The 19166-nt window shown below is 47.7% G+C and overlaps 1 protein-coding gene across 1 annotated transcript in view; it reads left to right on the top strand.

The window, feature by feature from the left end:
• The window catches only part of CNTFR (ciliary neurotrophic factor receptor), a 308133-nt gene that overhangs the window by 209319 nt on the left and 79648 nt on the right, over window positions 1-19166 (top strand). The window contains 1 exon segment of the mRNA XM_087715259.1: window positions 13518-13748. Coding sequence (XP_087571385.1) covers window positions 13518-13748 — 231 coding nt within the window.

Genomic DNA, 19166 nt, shown 5'->3' with positions numbered 1-19166 from the left:
ATGGCCCCTCCCATGGGAAATAAAGCGGGAGTGAAATGGGAGGGGGCTTTTGCAGGAGACCATTTGTTTGTTCAGGAGTTGGATTCGTTTCAGGAGTGTGAAGATCTGTCCGTGAATCTCAGGGACTCTGTGCCGAGTCTTTCCTTGCACAGCTCCTCCTTTGGAAAACATTGACATGGCAGCTTTCCAAGCTAGATAAGCTCTGTGGTCCTAAATACGCCTTTGAAAGAGCCTTTGCTGAATGGGAATGAGAGGAATTCACATTCGTTGAATTAAAGGGCGGTTTTGTCAGGACCAGAACTCTGCCTCGGGCATCTGGGGGGCAGAACAATAGGTCCTCAACCTACAGCCATTTTTTTAGTGACTGTCCAAAGTTATAACGCTACTGAAAAAAAACTGATAGGACTATTTTCCACACTTATGATTGTTCCAGCATCCTCCTGGCCACATGATCCAAATTCAGACCCATGACAACTGGTTCGTATTTATGACGGTTAGGGTGTCCTCGTGGTTATGTGATCTCCTTTTATGACCACGGGGAAGCTGGATTCACTTAACAACCGTGTCCCTAACTTATCCGTCGCAGTAAGTGGCTTAACGACTGCGGCAAGAAAGATTCACTGAGCGACTGCCTCCCTCCGCGAGGGAAATTTGGGGTTCAATTGGGCCGTAAGTCAAGGATTACCTGCAAAGTGGATCCACGCACTGCTGGAAGAAAAGAGGAAGCAGACCGGAGAGAAAATAGCAATAGAAAGAAAATAGAAGCAGAAAATAGAAGCAGAAAATAGAAGCAGAGAGGCCAAGCAGCCCCCCCTCCCCCACTTCTTCTGGGTTTTTTGGGGGGGGGGGCGTTGTGTTTCCATGCCAAGAAATACAGCAGGCTTCAGCTTCCTTTGATGTGGTTTGCTCACTTTCCTTCAGGGATGATCAGCTATCAGACAATCTCGGGTTTCTTGGATAAGTGGATCCAGCCCTGCCTAACCGGGGGGGTGGGGTGGGGACCCTGATGGGGGAGAATGTCAGCCAAGGCTGGGCGCTGGGGGCAGCTAAGGCAGCCTCCACCAGGCTGGTCTCCGGCCCAGTGGATTTGGGGGCGAGGCTCAACCGTGGGAAGCTGGGGAGGGGAATGTCTTCGAAAGGGATCCTAACAAAACAGGACCACAGAGTTGGAAGGGGCTTTGGAGGTCTTCTAGTCCAGCCCCCAGCTCAAGCAGGAGACTCTATGCCAGTGATGGCTAAACCTTTTCCCATCACGTGCCCAAAGCGGGGGGAGCACAGGGTGGTCATGTGCGGGTGTGCCCACACCCATAATTTTACGTGCGTGACCCCCGCCCTCCCCCTGCCCCACTTTTGGCACCAAATGGACCCGTTTTTCGCCCTCCCCAGGCTCCAGAGGCTTCCTAGGAGCCTGGGGGTGGCAAAAATGGCCTCCCTCCCCTCCAGAGCCTTCAGAAGGCGTCCCTGAAGCCTCTGGGGGGGGGCGAAAAATGACCGAAAATGAAGGCCGAAGTCAGCTGGTCAGTGCACACATGGATGCTGGAGTTGACACGGCAACGCCTTGAAAATGGCTCTGTGTGCCACCTGTGACACAAGTGCCATAGATTCGCCATCACGGCCCTCTGCCATTCCAGACAAATGGCTCTCCAACATCTTCTTAAAGACTTCCAGTGTTGGGGCATTCACAACTTCTGGAGGCAACTTCTGTTCCACTGGCTAATTGTTCTCACTGTCAGGAAATTTCTCCTCAGTCCTAAATTGCTTCTCTCCTTGATTAGTTTCCACCCATTGCTTCTTGTTCTGCCCTCAGGTGCCTTAGAGAATAGCTTGACTCCCTCTTCTTTGTGGCAGCCCCTGAGATATTGGAAGACTGCTATCCCATCCCCCTTAGCCCTTCTTTTCATAGACAGAGCCAATCCATCTCTGGGCTCGATTGCTTTCAGATGCTTAAGACTGCAGTAGCCATGATCTCTTCCAGGAGGACCTGGATGGGGATGACAAGATGTAGGCTTGAAAGTAGAAGGTTGGAAGAGATCTGCAGGAGCTTTGATTTGAATTGGCCAGCAGGATCATAGGCCCATAAGGCTGGGAGGAACCTTGGGGGGGGGTCTTCTAGTCCACCACCCCCCTGCCCAAGGCTGGAGCCCTTCTAAAATCCCAGACAAGGGTCCAATCTTTTCTTGACAACCTCCAGCGATGGAGCATCCATAATGCCAGCAGGCGAGCTCTCCCGTTGTTTAATCGGATTCTCCAATCTGATTGTCCACGTTGGAACTACAATCCCCAACCTTCTCAGCCAGCATGGGTGAGCAAAATCGATGTATGGTGAATTTCACATTGCACAGTTTCTCTTACGTGGTGTCAGCCTTTCGAGGCAGGAAACATGACCAGTTGAGCTAATGGATGGAATGGGAATAGAGCAGAACAGGACAGAATAAATTCTTTATTGGGCCAAGTGTGATTAGACACACAAGGAATTTGTCTGGTACGCTCTCACTGTACATGCAAAACAACAGAAATAATAATAATAATAACAACAACAGCTTATATCCTGCAACAACAGCTGTAACACTGTCAGACATCCACATCTGCCTGTCTCAGGTCCATGGAAAGGACTCGATGGGTAGACAGAAATGCCAAGTCCAGTCTGAACACCTGGCCAGCTGTGTGAGAAGCCATAATAATAACAATAAAAGTGGGAAGTAAAGAAGAGAATAAAAATGATAAATATTAACACTACAGCCACAGTGTTTCGGGTTAATATACAAACATGTTAGACAGAATTGCGAAAATGCTCAGGCTCCATTAAGAGAACCTTGCAGATCTGAAAGTCCTTCTGTCTCCCCATCCTTTCTATAGCCCCCCCCCTCAAAAATAACGAAAGGGGGTGTCTTCTGGGCCTCTGCCCCCATCTACAGTCCTGATGTTGACTAAGCTGCCTCTCGTCTGATCATTGGTTGCGTCTGCTTGCCCTGATCGCCAAGGTCGTCCCCGCATTGGGTGACACATGAACTCTCCAAGGGAGCGCACATCCTTCATGGAGGAGTGGGCCATTCTTGAATTGCCCATCCTTTCGTTTCTAATTTGGAAGCCTCAGGAGGGGGGCCACATTCCGATACTGAAGGAAGCCATCCGATTCCTTGCAGGCAGATGCTCACACACTTGTCTCACCAAGGGTGGTGGTGCTTTCTCTCTGTAAATTCAGCCCTGGCAGCACTCCGAAGCAACTTGAGTCAAAGGCCTTTTATCTCTCCACAGGAGGAGGGAGGGAGCGGAGGGACAGCCCTGCAGGCCAGATCAAACACCAACTCCCCTTCCGGGAATGGCAGGGGGTGGGGGGACACATTGTCATGTTAGAGAGGGGATCAGCTCTTTCAAAACTGTCTCTATCCCAAAAGGGAGGGGAGGGCATTATTTTGACTGCTTAGGAAAAGCTGCAAGCTACAGTATGCCTGGATTTTCCTTAGGAAGGATGACATCCAGAATAAGAGCCATTAGAAGGGATCTTGGAGGTCTTCTAGTCCAACCACCTGCTCAAGCAAGAGATCCTATACAATTTCAGACAAATGGTTGTCCAATCTCTTCTTTAAAACTTCCAGTGTTGGAGCATCCACAACTTCTGGAGGCAAGTTGTTCCACTGATTAATGGTTCTCACTGTCAGGAATTTTCTAGATTTCTTCTCTCCTGAGATATTGGAAGACTGCTATCATGTCTGCCCTGGTCCTTCTTTTCATCAGACTAGACACACCCAATTCCAGCAACCATTCTTCGTATGTTTGAGCCTCCGGTCCCCTAATCATCCTGGTTGCTCTTCTCTGCACTCTTTCTAGAGTCTCCACATCTTTTTTTTCTATTTTGGAGACCAAAACTGGATGCAGTACTCTAGGTGTGGTCTTACTAAGGCTTTATAGAGTGGTATTAGTACCTCACTTGTTCTTGATTGTATCTCTCTTAATGCAACTTGGGATTGTATTAGCTTTTTTGGCTAATACATGTTCAAGTGATTGTCCACTAGGACTCCAAGTTCCATGGCTTCTTGTCCTGCCTTCATGTGCTTTGGAGACCCCCACTCTTCTTTATGGCAGCCCCTGACATATTATAGACTGCTATCACGTCACTCCCTAGTCCTTCCTTTTCTCCGTTGGCCATACATTCCCAGTTCCAGCAACCGTTCTTTGTATGTTTTAGCCTCAAGTCCCCTAATTGTCTTTGTTGCTCTTCTCTGCACTTTTTCCAGAGTCTCCACATCTTTTTTTATATCGTGGTGACCAAAACTGGATGCCGGATTCCAAGTGTGGCCTCAACAAGGCCTTATAAAGCAGTATCTTGATTCCATCCCTCTGTTAATGCAGCCAAGGATGGCATTGGCTTTTTGGGCAGCTGCCTTCCCCCCCCTCTTGCTTTGGGGGCGTGCCATGCTCAGGGACTTCCAGGTTAGGAAGTGCTCTGCTTCATCCTTGGGGGGCCCTGGGGGGGGCCTTCTTGGGGGCACTGCCAACCTAGCCGCCCTTTCTCCTCCTCTGCAAGTTTTGTTGGGATCCGTTTGGTCCCAGAGATCATATTTGTCAGGGTTCCAAGTAGCATCCAAAATTAAATCAGAGTCCAAGGTAAAGGATTCCTCAAAGTCCCAATTTATGAAGAGAGCCATGTTGGCACATCTGGGAAAGGCTGAATCTGAAGGCTTCCCGGTTTTCCCCACCCAGTTGAAAGTTCAAGATCTTGCCCCCACACACACCCACAAGCCCACCCTATGGTCCAATCTCCCACTGCCATTCTGGCAGCTTCCACCCATCCAGTTCCGGCCAGGTGCAGAGACAAAGATGACCTTGACTTTCTAAGAAGAATGTTATTATGGCTACATGTCATCTAACTCCATACAATCCCCACTCCCATTTTCCCACCATAGAAAGTAGACAGTAGAAAGTGTGTCAAAAGAAAAGATGACATGATAGGCATGACAATATTTGCACGAAGATATTTGTTTAAGAAGAGGTTGAACAGCCATTTGTCCAGAATGGAGTAGGGTCTCCTGCTTAGCCAGAGGGTTGAAGGCCTCTGGGGTCCCATCAAACTCTGTTATTCTGTTAAAATGCTTTTCTTCGGTCTCAGGGGGTCATCTTTGGAAGCCGGTATCTTCCCATTCCTTTCTTTTAGAAGTCCTCCTGGAATGGATAGTATAGTATCGTCTTTATTGTCATTGTACAAAATAAATGCAATGAAATTGATCCCAGGAGATTGTGCCTGACTTGGGGGGGGGGGGGTTGTCTAATTCCTGGAGGTCTAAGGCAGTGGTTCCCAAACTTGGCAACTTTAAGACTTGTGGACTTCAACCAATGTTCCCTCTAATTTTTTTTCAGTGTGAGCGGAAAAGTATAGTGTTTGAGCGGCACATTTTCATGCCTGAGCACCTGAATTTTTTTCACAGATGTCACCTAAGACAACAACGAAATCAGTATTATTTGAAACTCAAAGTTATGTTTATTCAAGGTACCCGCTTAATTAAAAGTGTTATATAATATCAGTATCACTTAACAACGGTCCTGCTTAGCAACCAAAATGTTGGCTCAGAAACTCTGGCATTGAAGCGTGCAAGTCTTAAAGCTGTCAAGTTACAAGACCCTCGCACCCCTAACCCTTTAGGAAAAAAACCCCAGGGGTCTTCAAACCTGACAGCTTTAAGCCTTGTGGACTTCAACTCCCAGAATTCCTCCTCCAGTCATGTTGCAGCAACGTCATCTGCGTGGATCTGCTCCATCTTCGGTTTTTTCACAGGAGGCAGGGCTGCTGCTGAAGATGCCAACGAGCTCCCGCCGCCACTAGAATATGCATTTGTTTAGCATGACATAGAATAGTCTTTCAACCAGAAGTATGGAATAAAAGAGAGACTGATAAATATTAAAAAAAAATAAAACCAAAAAGCAGCTATTTATTTGAGTTCTAGATAAACATTTAGTTCAGAAGAGATTAGAATAGAACAGAGAAAGAATAGAATATAGAGAATACAATAGAAATAGAATTGGAAGGGACCTTGGAGGTCTTCTAGTCCAACCCCCTGCCTAGGCAGGAAACCCTACACTACTTAAGACAAACGGTTATCCAAAATCTTCTTTAAAACTTCCAGTGTTGGAGCATTCCCAACTTCTGGAGGCAAGTTGGTCCATTGGTTAATTGTTCTCACTGTCAGGAAATTTATCCTTAGTTCTAGGTTGCTTCTCTCCTTGATTAGTTTCCATCCATTGCTTCTTGTCCAGCCTTCAGGTGCCTTGGAGAATAGTTTGACTCCCTCTTCTTTGGAGCAACCCTGGGCCCTGAGATATTGGAAGACTGCTATCATGTCTCCCCTAGTCCTTCTTTTCATCAAACTGGACATACCCAGTTCCTACAACCGTTCTTTATATGTCAATATCATTTAGACAAAGTTGATCCCCTTATTCTCCACTCCAGAACCTTGGAGTTTGAAGTTCTTTGGTTCTCTTCTCCCACCCTCTGTGTTCCCACGAGGGGATTAGCATCATAGCTCAACTGCCCCCCTCCCACCCATAAAGACCAGGAGAGCATCGCTGCGCATAGCCAAATGCTACCATAGCAACTATGGCGTTGTCTGGTCTTCAACTCCCAGAATTCTCCAGCCAGCTCTGCTGGCTGGAGAATTCTGGGAGTTGAAGTCCACAAGTCTTAAAGTTGCCAAGTTTGGGAACCACTGGTCTACGGGGACCCTTCCCAACCCAAGGCCTTCAGGTACTGTTGGACTACAGTTCCCATGGTTACCCATCAGCATCCCCTTCGAGATTGGCAATGGGATTCCTTTTAGCTTAATGACAGAGGCAGAACGCGCCCCCACCCCCACCCCACCCCCCCCAAACAAGGAACGAACAGGAAATGCATTTCCTCTCCTCTCTTCCTCGCTCCCTCTCTCCACCCCTGATCTGCCATTAAGCTGCTTTGAAGTGCTGGTGAGTTGAGCAAGCAAAATCAACCGAGCCAAAAGTTCATCCTTTCCTCGCTATGTCTTAATGAGGGGGAGGGGAGGCCTGGACTCTGTGTGTGACTCTTCATGTCGGTTGTGTTGCTGAAGATTGTAACCGATCCCCACCCCCACCCCAATCACCAAGAGCAAAGGGCTGGGGAATTCTGGGAGTTGAAGTCCACGGTTCCACCACAAAACCGCGGAGGACAAAATCGCGCTCGACGAAAGCGCGCATTTGACATCATCACAGCGCGACGAAAACATCGCGCTGTGATGGAAAAATGTAAAAATAAAGCGAAAACCTTACCCTAACCCCCCCCAAACCTAACCCTAAACCTAACCCTAAATCTAACCCTAAACGTAACCCTTAACCTAACGCTAAACCTAACGCTAACCCTTAACCTAACGCTAAACGTAACCCTAACGCTCTAAACCTAACCCTAACCCTAACCCTAAACCTAACCCTTACCTTTATGTGAATCGGCTTGCTTTAATTTTAATTTTATTTCAATTTTTAATTTTTTTCGTCGCACCGTGATGACGTCAAATGCGCGCTTTCGTCGAGCGCGATTTTGTCCTCTGCGGTTTTGACGGGTCACGGAAGTCCACAAGTCTTAAAGTTCTCAAGTTGGACACCGCTGGTCTAAAGGCTCTCTCTGTGCTGGGGGTTGCTCCTGCGTTCATCTCCTAATCAGAGTCAGCTGCCAAAACTGACACTTTGGCTGGAAAACTATCATCCGGACAGGAGTCAGTTACTCCCAGCATTACTGCCAGTTTGGTGCGCACACAATTTTGCATGTGGAGTTGCCCATAAATAGGTTCGTGCCTGCGCAGAAGATTTAAAAAGGAAGAAGAAAAAAATGTGTCGCGCCAACCAGGGAACCGGTTCAGAGGTGTGGCAGGCCTGGATTGCTGCTGGTTCCGGCGATGCAGGCAAGCAAACCACTACTGGTTCGGCCGAACCGGGCCAAACTGGTAGGAATCCACCTCTAGATCTGGAGGATCCTTTGGGGTCCTTGTTGACCTTGAATTTCATTTTTTCTTGCAGGTGTTTCATTACCCAACTAGGTCACATCATCAGTGCTGGAAGGGATGGGAGAGGAGGAGGAAGGGGGGAGGGGGAAAACTGTGGGGTTCCTGTTGCTCCCTGAGTTTTGTTGTCTTCTTGCAGATGTTGCATAGCCAAACTAGGTAATATCATCAGTACTAGAAGAGAATGGGGCTTGTGGAGAGGAGGAGGAAGAGGAAGATGACAACAAGATTCTTGCTGCTCTGTGAGCTTCATTGTTTTCTTGCAGACATTTCATTACCCGACTAAGTAACATCATCAAATCTAGAAGGCAGTGGGATTTGGTCTCTGTTTATGTGCAAGCTTCTTGCCCCCCTCCCTTCTAGCACTGATGATGTTCCCTAGTTGGGTTATGAAACATCTGCAAGGAAACCACCAAGCTCAGAGAGAACCCAGGATCCCACTGTCCTTCCTCCTCCTCCTCCTCCTCCTCCTCCTCCTCCTCCTCCTCCTCCTCCTCCTCCTCTCCTTCTCTTCCTCCTCCTCCTCCTCTTCTCCCTTCTAGCCCTGATGGTGTTCCCTAGTTGGGTTATGGAACATCTGTAAGGAAATCACCAAGCTCAGAGAGAACCCAGGACCCCACTGTCCTTCCTTCTCCTCCTCCTTCTCCTCCTCCTCCTCCTCTTCCTCTCCTTCTCTTCCTCCTCTTCCTCCTCCTCCTCCTCCTCCTCCTCCTCCTCCTCCTCCTCCTCCTCTTCTCCCTTCTAGCACTGATGGTGTTCCCTAGTTGGGTTATGAAACGTCTGCAAGGAAACCACCAAGCTCAAAGAGTACCAAAGACCCCACAGTCCTCTCCTCCCTCTCCTCCTCTCCCTCTTCCTCCCCTGCCTCCTCTTCCCCCTCTCCCTTCTAACTCGATGATGTTCCCTAGTTGGGTTATGAAACGTCTGCAAGGAAAGCACCCAGCTCAGAGAGAACCCAGGACCCCCCAGTCCAACCCTGAGCTACAAAGATTCCCTTTCCTTGATCCCGGGGGTGTTTTTCAGAGAAGCATAAAGCAAATGGGCCAAAGATTAGGACCCGGGCACGGAGCGCAGGCCCTCCTCAGAATTATTATCTCAGACTCCAGGCGGCTCACAATTCAAAAACATATTGCAATTAAAATCTTTTTTTTTTAAAGCCAATACAAACAGTGAAAACCATTAAACACACTAAAAACATTTAAAGGTATCCTAGGGGGACAAACCAAGTGAGGCATCTGGCCAAGTTGGAGGAGGGGGGGGGTGTCCCTTGGCAGATTGAGATGTTTTGCAAAGGGCTGGAAGCAGAAATTGCAAAGCCCATTGTCTGGGACCCTTCCTCTCGGCAGCCTCTTTCCCTTCTTGCCCCTGAGGGGAGGGGAGGGGAGGGGGCTTCACAATAGCTTCACTCAGTTTGGGCTGATGTAGCATCAGCCTTGTGCATTTGCAAGCTTTCTCCTTCGGCTACGTATTCAAAATGGACAGCAGTGTGTGTGTTTGTGTCTCTCTGTGTGTGTGTCTGTGTGTGTGTTTGTAAGTTTATATATATGAGGACCCAGATTGTTGGGGGCAAGAGGCTGACTCTGTAAACTGTTTAGAGAGGGCTGGAAAGCACCGTGAAGCGGTGATACAGTGGTTAGAATGCAGTGTTGCTGGCTAACTCACCATTCCCACAGCCAGGAGTTCAATCCTGACCGGCTCCAGGTTGACTCAGCCTTCCGTCCTTCCAAGATGGGTCAAATGAGGACCCGGATTGTTGGGGGGCAAGAGGCTGACTCTGTAAACTGTTTAGAGAGTGCTGGAAAGCACCGTGAAGTGGTATATAAGTCTAAGTACTATTGCAATATTTTCCTTCGTTCCTTCTTTCCTTTCTCCCTCCCTCTCTCTCTCTCTCCCGTCTTTCCTTTTCCCTTTCCTCTCTTTTTCCTTCCTCTGAGCCTTGGTGGTACAGTGGTTAGAATGCAGTGTTGCTGGCTAACTCTGCCTACAGCCAGGAGTTCAATCCTGACCGGCTCAAGGTCGACTCAGCCTTCCATCCTTCCGAGGTGGGTCAAATGAGGACCCAGATTGTTGGGGGGCAAATAGGCTGACTCTGTAAACCACTTAGAGAGGGCTGAAAAAGCACTGCGAAGCGGTATATAAGTCTAAGGGCTATTGCTATATGTATAGATAGGGATGGGTTAGTCCAATAAAGAGAACCACTAACTGAGACACGTTAGCTGTCTTCCTGTATTTGAGGGGCTGCCATAAAGAAGAAGAGGTCAATTTATTCTCCAAAGCACCAGAACTCCAGACAACAGTTGGAAACTAATCAAGGAGAGAAGCCACCTTGGAACCAAGGAGGGATTTCCTGACAGTGGGGACAATCAGATTGTGAATGCTCCAACACTGGAGGCTTTTCAGAAGATCCTGGCAGCCATTTATCTGAAATGGTACAAGGTCTCCTGCCTGAGCAGGGGGTTGGACTAGATGACCCCCAGGGTCCCTTCTAATTCTGCTTTTCTCCAAGGAGCAGACCCAGTTCCGCTGTGGGTCACGTAGAAGTCCTGTCCCAGAGGGCTCAGCCGCCCCCACCCCCCTTGGATGTTTCTCAGCCCCCCTCCTTGCCTTGCTGGTCAAAATTCCTTTGCAGCGGCTGCACAGCTGGATCAAGTCCCCCCATTGGCAGCCACTCCAGGGAAGGATATACAGATTTATTAGTTGTTGAGATAAACACACCACACCAGGGAAGAGTCAACACAGCCTTTGCCTGGAAGAGAGGCCACGCTTGCCATACGGAAGGGATTCTTCTGCAGGTCAACAAAAGCACACAAAGGAAGGTTATTCAGAGGCAACCATCGCCCCCCCCCAACACACACACACACACACACACACACACACACACACCACTCTGTCTGAATGTTTTATAGGATCGGGGAAATCGTTGAGTCTTACCAGAGAAACCAGCTAATCTTGTGTAACTCTGTCACCAGAAAGGATGCGTTAAAGCAGGGCTGTCCGGCATTGAACCGAGGGGTCCTTGGAGCTTCCTGAGATGGGTTGTTTTCTTGCAAATGTTGCGTGACCCTGCTGGCGGTGGTGAGGTTACCGAGTGTGGGTAATCGCAGTAGCCCTTAGACTTATATACCGCTTCATAATGCTTTTACAGCCCCCTCTGAGTGGTTTGCAAAGTCAGCCTCTTGCCCCCAACAATCTGGGTCCTCATTTTGCTCACTTCAGAAGGATGGAAAGTTGAGTTAACCTTGAGCCGGTCAGGATCGAACTCCTGGGCTTTGGGCAGAGTTTGCCTGCAATGCTGAATCCTACCATTGAGCCACCAAGGAAGTGTCTGCAAGAGCTGTTTTCCTAGGTGAAGAAGGGCCCCGAGCTTGATCCCAGGGGTTCCTCTCCCCCGTTGAGGGTTTGTAGTTCACCGAAATGCAGGGTGGGAGGGTGGAGGGGCCTCCTCTTCCCAATCCTGGACTTGGGTTCAAGTAAACCTCGGCCTTTGGATGGCTGGTTGGGGATGTCCCTGCAAATGAGAGATCAGGACAGGAATAGTTAGGAAGCAGAATTCAAGACAGGTTTTGATGTGGCTGATTTAAACCTGGTTAATATGAGGAAAGGGAAAGGTTCCCTTCACACATATGTGCTAGTCGTTCCCGACTCTAGGGGACGGTGCTCATCTCTGTTTCAAAGCCAAAGAGCCAGCACTGTCCGAAGACGTCTCCGTGGTCAGGTGGCCGGCATGACTCAACGCCAAGCACTCAGGTGCACCGAGCACTGTTACCTTCCCACCAAAGTGGTCCCTATTTTTCATGCTTCCGTGATTTATCAGGAGGCGAATTTAATAGAAACCTGATTAATATGTGACCATTAAGAGTAACAATGGCACTGAAAACAGGTTGCGACTATTTTTCACACGTGATCATTGCAGCATTCCCCATGATCTCCAAATAGAATAGGAAAATAACATCGGCATTTATACCTTATAAAGAAAGCTTATATAAAATGTTTTATAGGTGGCATCTCCCACCTGTGGGAATAGCCAACATTTTTAGAAATTTAGCACCAAATCGTTGGAAACGTGATTACGAATCAGGCACATACTGTCATCTGTGGTGGTCGTGCCAAAAAGAAAAAGAATATTGGCGGAAAATTCAAAGGTGGCTGATAAGAGTTAACCAAAGAGGAAAGAGAATTCAAACCAGAACTATTTCTTTGGGGAATCATAAAAGATAAACATAACAAGGGGTAATATTATTATGGCAGCAAGAATAGCCTTTGGCCAAAACTGGAAAAACAGGGAAATTCCACAAGAAGAGGAAGTGATTAGTGTTTAATAAAAAAAAACTTTTTTAAAAAAATAATAATAATTTGGAGGCTTGGCAGCTGACTCCTGTTCTTTTGTGTTCTTTCGTAAACTCAAGTGGTTAATATGATTATCCCCAATCAATTTCATGATTTATCAGGTGGAGAATTTATCTTTTTTCTTTTCTTTCCAGCACCCAACTGGAGTTAGATTTCCTTGAAGTTTGGGTCATTTTTCTTCTTTCTTTTTTGTACACATTTGTTGTTGTTGTTATTGTTGGGTGAATGTTTTTCTCTCTGTGCTGCCTTTAATTCCTGTTGATGGAACATAATAAATACATATTTTTATTTAAAAATCATAATCTCATGGGAAATTGTAGTACAGCAACAGAGGTTGGGGAACAGCCTCTGGTTAGAGCCGAGGTGGCGCAGTGGTTAGGGTGCGGTACTGCAGGCCACTTAGCTGACTGCTATCTGCAGTTCGGCGGTTCTAATCTCACCGGCTCAAAGGTTGACTCAGCCTTCCATCCTTCCGAGGTGGGTGAAATGAGGACCCAGACTGTGGGGGGCGATATGCTGACTCTGTAAACCGCTTAGAGGGGGCTGAAAGCCCTATGAAGCGGTATATAAGTCTAACTGCTATTGCTATTGCTATTTATATATCTCTATCTCTACCTATATCTATCTATCTATCTCTCTCCATCTCTATCTCTATCTATATATCTCTATACCTATACCTATCTCTCCCTCTCTCTCTCTCTCTCTCTCTCTCTATCTATCATCTATCTATCTATCTATCTATCTATCTATCTATCTATCTATCTCTATATATATCTATATATCTATATATTCAAAAGAGCTGAGGTGGCGCAGTGGTTAGAGTGCAGCACTGCAGGCCACTTCAGCTGACTGCTATCTGCAGTTCGGCGGTTCAAATCTCACCGGCTCAAGGTTGGCTCAGCCTTCCATCCTTCCGAGGTGGGTAAAATGAGGACCCAGACTGTGGGGGCAATTTGCTGACTCAATTTGCTAAAAATCTGTAAACCGCTTAGAGAGAGCTGAAAGCCCTATGAAGCGGTATATAAGTCTAACTACTATTGCTATTACATGCCAATTTCTGAACGTGGGAAACATAAGACTTTCTGCTGTTGCTGAACTAACAGGCCCATCTCCCCCCACCCCAATTTCCCCACAGAGAAAAATAAATCTTCCCTTCTTCTCTCTCTACTCCAGAATCCCACGTTTATTACGCGCAGTTGGGGACCGACGTGACGATACCGTGTGGATCAGTAGACCAGGGGAAGCCCGTCACCTGGACGGCTAACAGCACGGATCTGGACGCTTCCCACCTAAGTGGCTCCTATCTTGTCATTCGGAACGTGGATCTCTCCCACAGCGGACAATACGCCTGCTACGAGGGGCCTTCGTGGTACCTCAGAGATCGGGTCACCCTCAAAGTTGGAAGTGAGTACCACGGGGTTCATTCCCAAGGGGCTTCTGTGCCAGCCTGGCTGTTTGGAATTTGTGAACCCCACATCTGCTGATGTTGTGCATTCTTTAGTTCAGGGGGTCTCCAACCGTGGCAACTTTAAGACCTGTGGACTTCAACTCCCAGAGTTCCTCAGCCAGCTTTGCTCTGGGAGTTAAAGTCCACAGGTCTTAAAGTTGCTGGCTGAGGAACTCTGGGAGTTGAAGTCCACAAGTCTTAAAGTTGCCACAGTTGGAGAGCCCTGCTTTTTATAGTTGTTTAGTTGTTTAGTTGTTGTCTAAGCGGAAGCTCAAATACTTCGGCTACCTAATGAGAAGAGAGAATTCCTTGGAGAAAACCCGATCTTGGGGAAGATGGGAGACAAAAAGAGAAGGGGACAGCAGAGGATGAGATGGTTAGATAGGGTCATGAATACAATGAAGAAGAATTTGGGGAAACCCCAGGAGACGTTGGAGGGTGGGTGGGCCTGGCGTGCTAGGGTCCATGGTGTTGGGGTCTCCTGGCGGCCTGCGGAGCTGGCAGCAGAGTCAGACAGTGAGGAGGTTGGGGAGGAAGATGGGCCAGTCCTGGAGTCTGGGGAAGGCTCGGAGGCAGAGAGGGGGCCAGGGCCATCTGGGAGAGATATGCTGCCTTCTAGAGCCTCCAGAGTTGGACATTAGCGAGGCAGAGGAACAGGGGGAGCCTGTTCCCAGGGTGTGCATATGCACAGAGCTGCCAGAAGGCAAGAACAGTTAAGACAAAAGTGACGACTTGGGAGGAAGGCTTGGAGGTGATTGGCCCCTCCCATAGGACATAAAGGAGGAGCAAAGGGACGTGAGCCTTTGCAGGAAGCAACTTTGTTCCTTCTGGTCGGTTCAAACTCTGAAGCTCCGTTTGACTCTCTGTTCTGTGTGGCCTTACGGAGATAATTGCCAATTAAGTCTTTGGCAGCGTTTCGAGGGAGAGAAAGGTGGGTGCTTATCAGCCTCACGCCGAAGGACTTTGGCAGACTTCTGTCGGACGCTTCACAAACTGTTTGTGACTCATTACGGGCTGTGAATGAACATAATACACAGCCGTCTAAATTAAAAAAAAGGGTTTGGGGGTTTTACTGTCTCAGAAAGATGATTTTGGGACTCAACAAGAATCCTCACCTGCTTCGTTCTCTATAATGAAGAGCTATGCCTTTTCTTTGGAAGAACAACGGAGAAGCTGGGTGCCTCTATGCACCCAGAATCCGTGGACTGAACTGAGATTGGGATAGCCGTGAATATCTGCGGTGAGGGGGGAGGGTGAGGGGGGAGGTTGGTTCTCTGAGCTTGTGGATTAGTTTTCTGAACGTTTCATTACCAAGCTAGGTAACATCTTCAGCGGATTTTAGGGGAGGTCAATGTTCTACTTATAAGGGCTTCATATGGTCAGTAGGTTTTGTGTTGGGGAGATCATGTCGGGTGAGTGTTTTGTGATGGGTCTTGTGATGTATCTCGTGAAGGTTCAGGTGTGGGTCACATCAGGATCTTCTGATGAGGAGGGGTCACATCAGCTGAAGGTCATTGGGAGGGGAAGTGCTGGTAGGGGAAGTTCATGGGCTGGTTGAGGGTTGGTGCCATCGCTATTGGATGGGCAGTTGATTTGAATTCTGAGGGCTTCGTAGGCTGGTCGCAGATTCATGTTTCTGTTGATTCTATTGAAGAGCCGAGGTGGCGCAGTGGTTAGAGTGCAGCACTGCAGGCAACTTCAGCTGACTGCTAGTTCTGCAGTTCGGCGGTTCTAATCTCACCAGCTCAAGGTTGACTCAGCCTTCCATCCTTCCGAGGTGGGTAAAATGAGGACTCGGATTGTTGTTGGGGACAATTTGCTGACTCTGTAAACCGCTTAGAGAGGGCTGAAAGCCCTATGAAGCGGTATATAAGTCTAACTGCTATTGCTATTGCTATGATGGCATTGTAGAGTGCCATGCTTCAGAATAACAGAATCACAGAGTTGGAAGGGACCAGGGTGGTCTTCTAGTCCGATCCCCTGCTGAGGCAGGAAGCCCTGGGCCGTTTCAGACAAAGGGCTGCTCAATCTCTTCTTGAAAACCTCCACTGTAAGATCTGGTGATGGCAAAGCAAGATTGGACTTTCTAAACACTTCCCATCTTGTCTGCTGTGAAACACAGCGGAGACATCGAAGCAGCCTAACGTTTCCTCCGCCTCCCTTTCAAAATTGGAGGGACCCTGTTGGTTTAGAGCAGGAACCGGATTCGCTGTTTCACGGGGATGCTGTTCTGCACTCTGCAAAGTCATTGTTTTGATTTGGCCAGCCAGAGAAGTGGAGAATTTCATTTCTTGTCACTGTTATTTGCTTTCCTGCCTCAGACATTCCTTGAGAAAATGTCTACTTCAAAACGCCACGTTTTCTGCGATGAAAAGGATGAAAAGAGATGCCTGGAATTAATCCAGCTTCTTCACAGCTTCCTTACTCTACATTTGCATTTCTTTGCAGCCCTTCCGTCCATCTATTTTCCCAGCTGATTGGCTGCAGCTGATTTAAGGGAGCAGATTGTCTATTCCGGAGGGTCACTAGATGGCAGCATAAGGTTCGTTTTCTGTATCCCTTTGCTGCCATCTAGTGGTCATCTGGATTTCGCAGTCTATATCTGTCCTTGTACTTAAAGCAGTGTTTCTCAACCTTGGCAACTTGAAGATGTCCGGACTTCAACTCCCAGAATTCCCCAGCCAGTGAATGCTGGCTGGGGAATTCTGGGAGTTGAAGTCCGGACATCTTCAAGTTGCCAAGGTTGAGAAACACTGACTTAAAGACTGTCTATGGGGCATTAATTCCTTAAAATTGCTCTTTTTTGGCATCGCTTGTTGTCTCTTTGAATTTCTTTTGTGCAGGTTTGTGTTATTTGAGGGGAGCATATTCCCTTTGCCAATGCTCATTTAAATGTTGGTGAACTTTCCTGGCCTGATACTCAGTTGAGCTTCTGTGGTTAAATTCTGAGTAACCCTCAAGCATTTTGGATTCTTTCGTCACTGTTCACTGTCCACTGTTTTTCCCCCCTCCATTTGTAGAAATTCCAATGTGATTATGGTGGAACTTCTTGGTTATTTTACGCTCCCATATAGGCTATGTTTGATAATGCTGTGGTTATTATTTGATAATGTTTGATAACATTGTCGTTGCTACACACACAATCCAACACCTCACACCAGTCCTTGCTAACGCTTTGAATTAGGACCAACGTCCCTTCTTTCTCGTGTGTGCTGTTACCGGAGAGAAATGGTAGCATATTGTTGAGCAGAAGTTTCAATGAATGGAGGCGAATCTACTTGTCCCAGAATAAGGTTGCTGGGTCCAATCTGGGTCGGTCACCAGGACCAGAGGTTTTATCTTCCGAGCGTCTGGACTCATGCTGGAGCCCATCCTCAGGGAAGTTCTCTCTAGCAGAGTGTATTCGGTTTGCGGTATTTATACCTGTTGTGTGTGGCTTGTTAATTGTTGATTGGGGGTGTTGATGGCTGACTGTTAAATAATCAACTGTTGTTTCCTTGTGTCTTAAATACTTGATAAGCTGGTGGTAAATCAGCACTCCTGTGGACTGACAAGGGCCCTGTTTCCCAGACGTCAATCGTTTCCCTGGCTGCTTTTGTCCCTGCTCGGCCAACAATCTCAGTAGCAGCTAAATTGAATGTGTGCCTTTGTTCGTTGCATGGTGAGGCTACCAGTGAGTTTGGGTCTCCTCATTTAACCACTCGCTTGTGTTCTTGCAACCTGGTTGTTAGCTTCCTTCCTTGTCTGCCCTACAGAGTCACAAGGGCAATCCATGCATGGGATCCAGTAGATTACATTGGAAGTATCTCCCACCTCCAAGTGATCTTTGCAAGTCATAATGTGTCCTCCTCCGGTAGCCTCTGGGTGGTGTGCGACGCAAGTTTCGAGTGGGAGGGGGGCAAACTTGAGTTTTGTTACTATACCCCCAGGATGCCAAGGAAGCCCTCCTCCACCTGCCACCTTACTTCACCCCCCACTTCAGGGGGGCTATGGTCCAAAATTGGACCCTCCGACAGGGAGAAGTCGGAGCTGATTGCAGACCAGGCTTCCGAGACGCCGGAAGTACAACCGGAAGTGCCCCCCTCCCCCTCGAACCGCTTCTGAGGGCCCCGCTGTCATCTTTGCAGCCCAAAGACTTTGCCTCTGACTTTCACCTGCCTTCGGAGAGACTGCCCTCCCCTCACCCTCCTCTTAGGGGGCATCAAGGTCTGGTTTGCACTAGGGCACAATCGTTCCAGCCCTGCCCCCATGGAGGAGCTGAGTCGAAAGGTGCCAACCTCCGGAGGACTCTTAAGGGCCAGATTGGCCTCCCGGAGACGCTGATGCACGGAAGTCTGCATCCCGCTAGTTAGGGGAGGCATTTTCAAAGTAATTGACTCTAATGGGCGGAATGCTCATATAATACAGACACACACACACAGAGACACAACTCTCTCGCCTCACGCATGATTAATCCCAGAGCCTTTGGTGAAATGCAGCACAACTTTGACGAGTTGGCAGAGCACAGATGACGAGGAAGCTTCCATTTTTTTAAAAGTTGTTTTTAATTTCTATTCTCATCTATATAGTTACAGGTATGCATTCACAGCGTTATTATTCTTATTTACCTTTATCACTTTTACACATTTGTTTTTCCATATAAAAGCTTAAAATACACATTCTGGGTTGCTTTGCTTACCATCCGATATAGCTATTTTGTATTGTTACCACCTTATTTTTTTCTTTTCTTTTCACCCTCCCCCTTTCTCTACTTTCTTCCTTCCTCCTCTCCTTTCCCTTTCCTTCTTCCCTTGCCTCTCCCCTACTCCTCCCTCTTCCCCCTCCTACCCTCTCTCCTTCTCTTTCTGTCCCTTCCCTCCTTCCTCTCCTTTCCTCTTTTTTTCCTTCTCCCTCCTTTCCTCTCTTCTCCTCTCCTGCTCTCTTCCTTTCCTTTTCTGTTGTTGTGATCATCTCTTTTCAATTCTGAACTGGTGTATTTTGGGGATGATATTCCCGCAAACCTTGTTATAATTTTATGCTTATCCTTTCCTATTCCCTTGTCTTCATTATCACGTACTATTTTTTTCTCTGTATCTCATTCTTGAACATATACTTATATATTAATACTTCCTTTTCTATTTTCCCTTTTCTTCACACACACCTCTTTTCCATTTAATCGTGTCTCGTCTGGGTTCTATATATCTCTCTCTTGTTTCCTTCTCTAGATTCGTTTCTCTAACCAATCGTGAAATCTTTAGGAAGCTTCCATTGTTGCGTTTTCTTCCTTGGATGCCAGTTGGCGCAAGAGTGAGTTTTCACACCACCTGCGCCCAGTTCCATCCTTTGCCAAAATCCAAGGCAGAATGAGACTGAACTTCCCACCCAACGGAGGGTCC

This window comes from Thamnophis sirtalis, unplaced genomic scaffold, assembly GCF_051295495.1.
Source record: "Thamnophis sirtalis isolate CommonGarterSnake01/CBP01778 unplaced genomic scaffold, rThaSir2_p1.2 scaffold_5, whole genome shotgun sequence".
Taxonomy (NCBI): domain Eukaryota; kingdom Metazoa; phylum Chordata; class Lepidosauria; order Squamata; family Natricidae; genus Thamnophis; species Thamnophis sirtalis.
The sequence above is the reverse complement of the archived record's forward strand: the minus strand, read 5'-3'. Positions and strand labels throughout refer to the sequence as shown.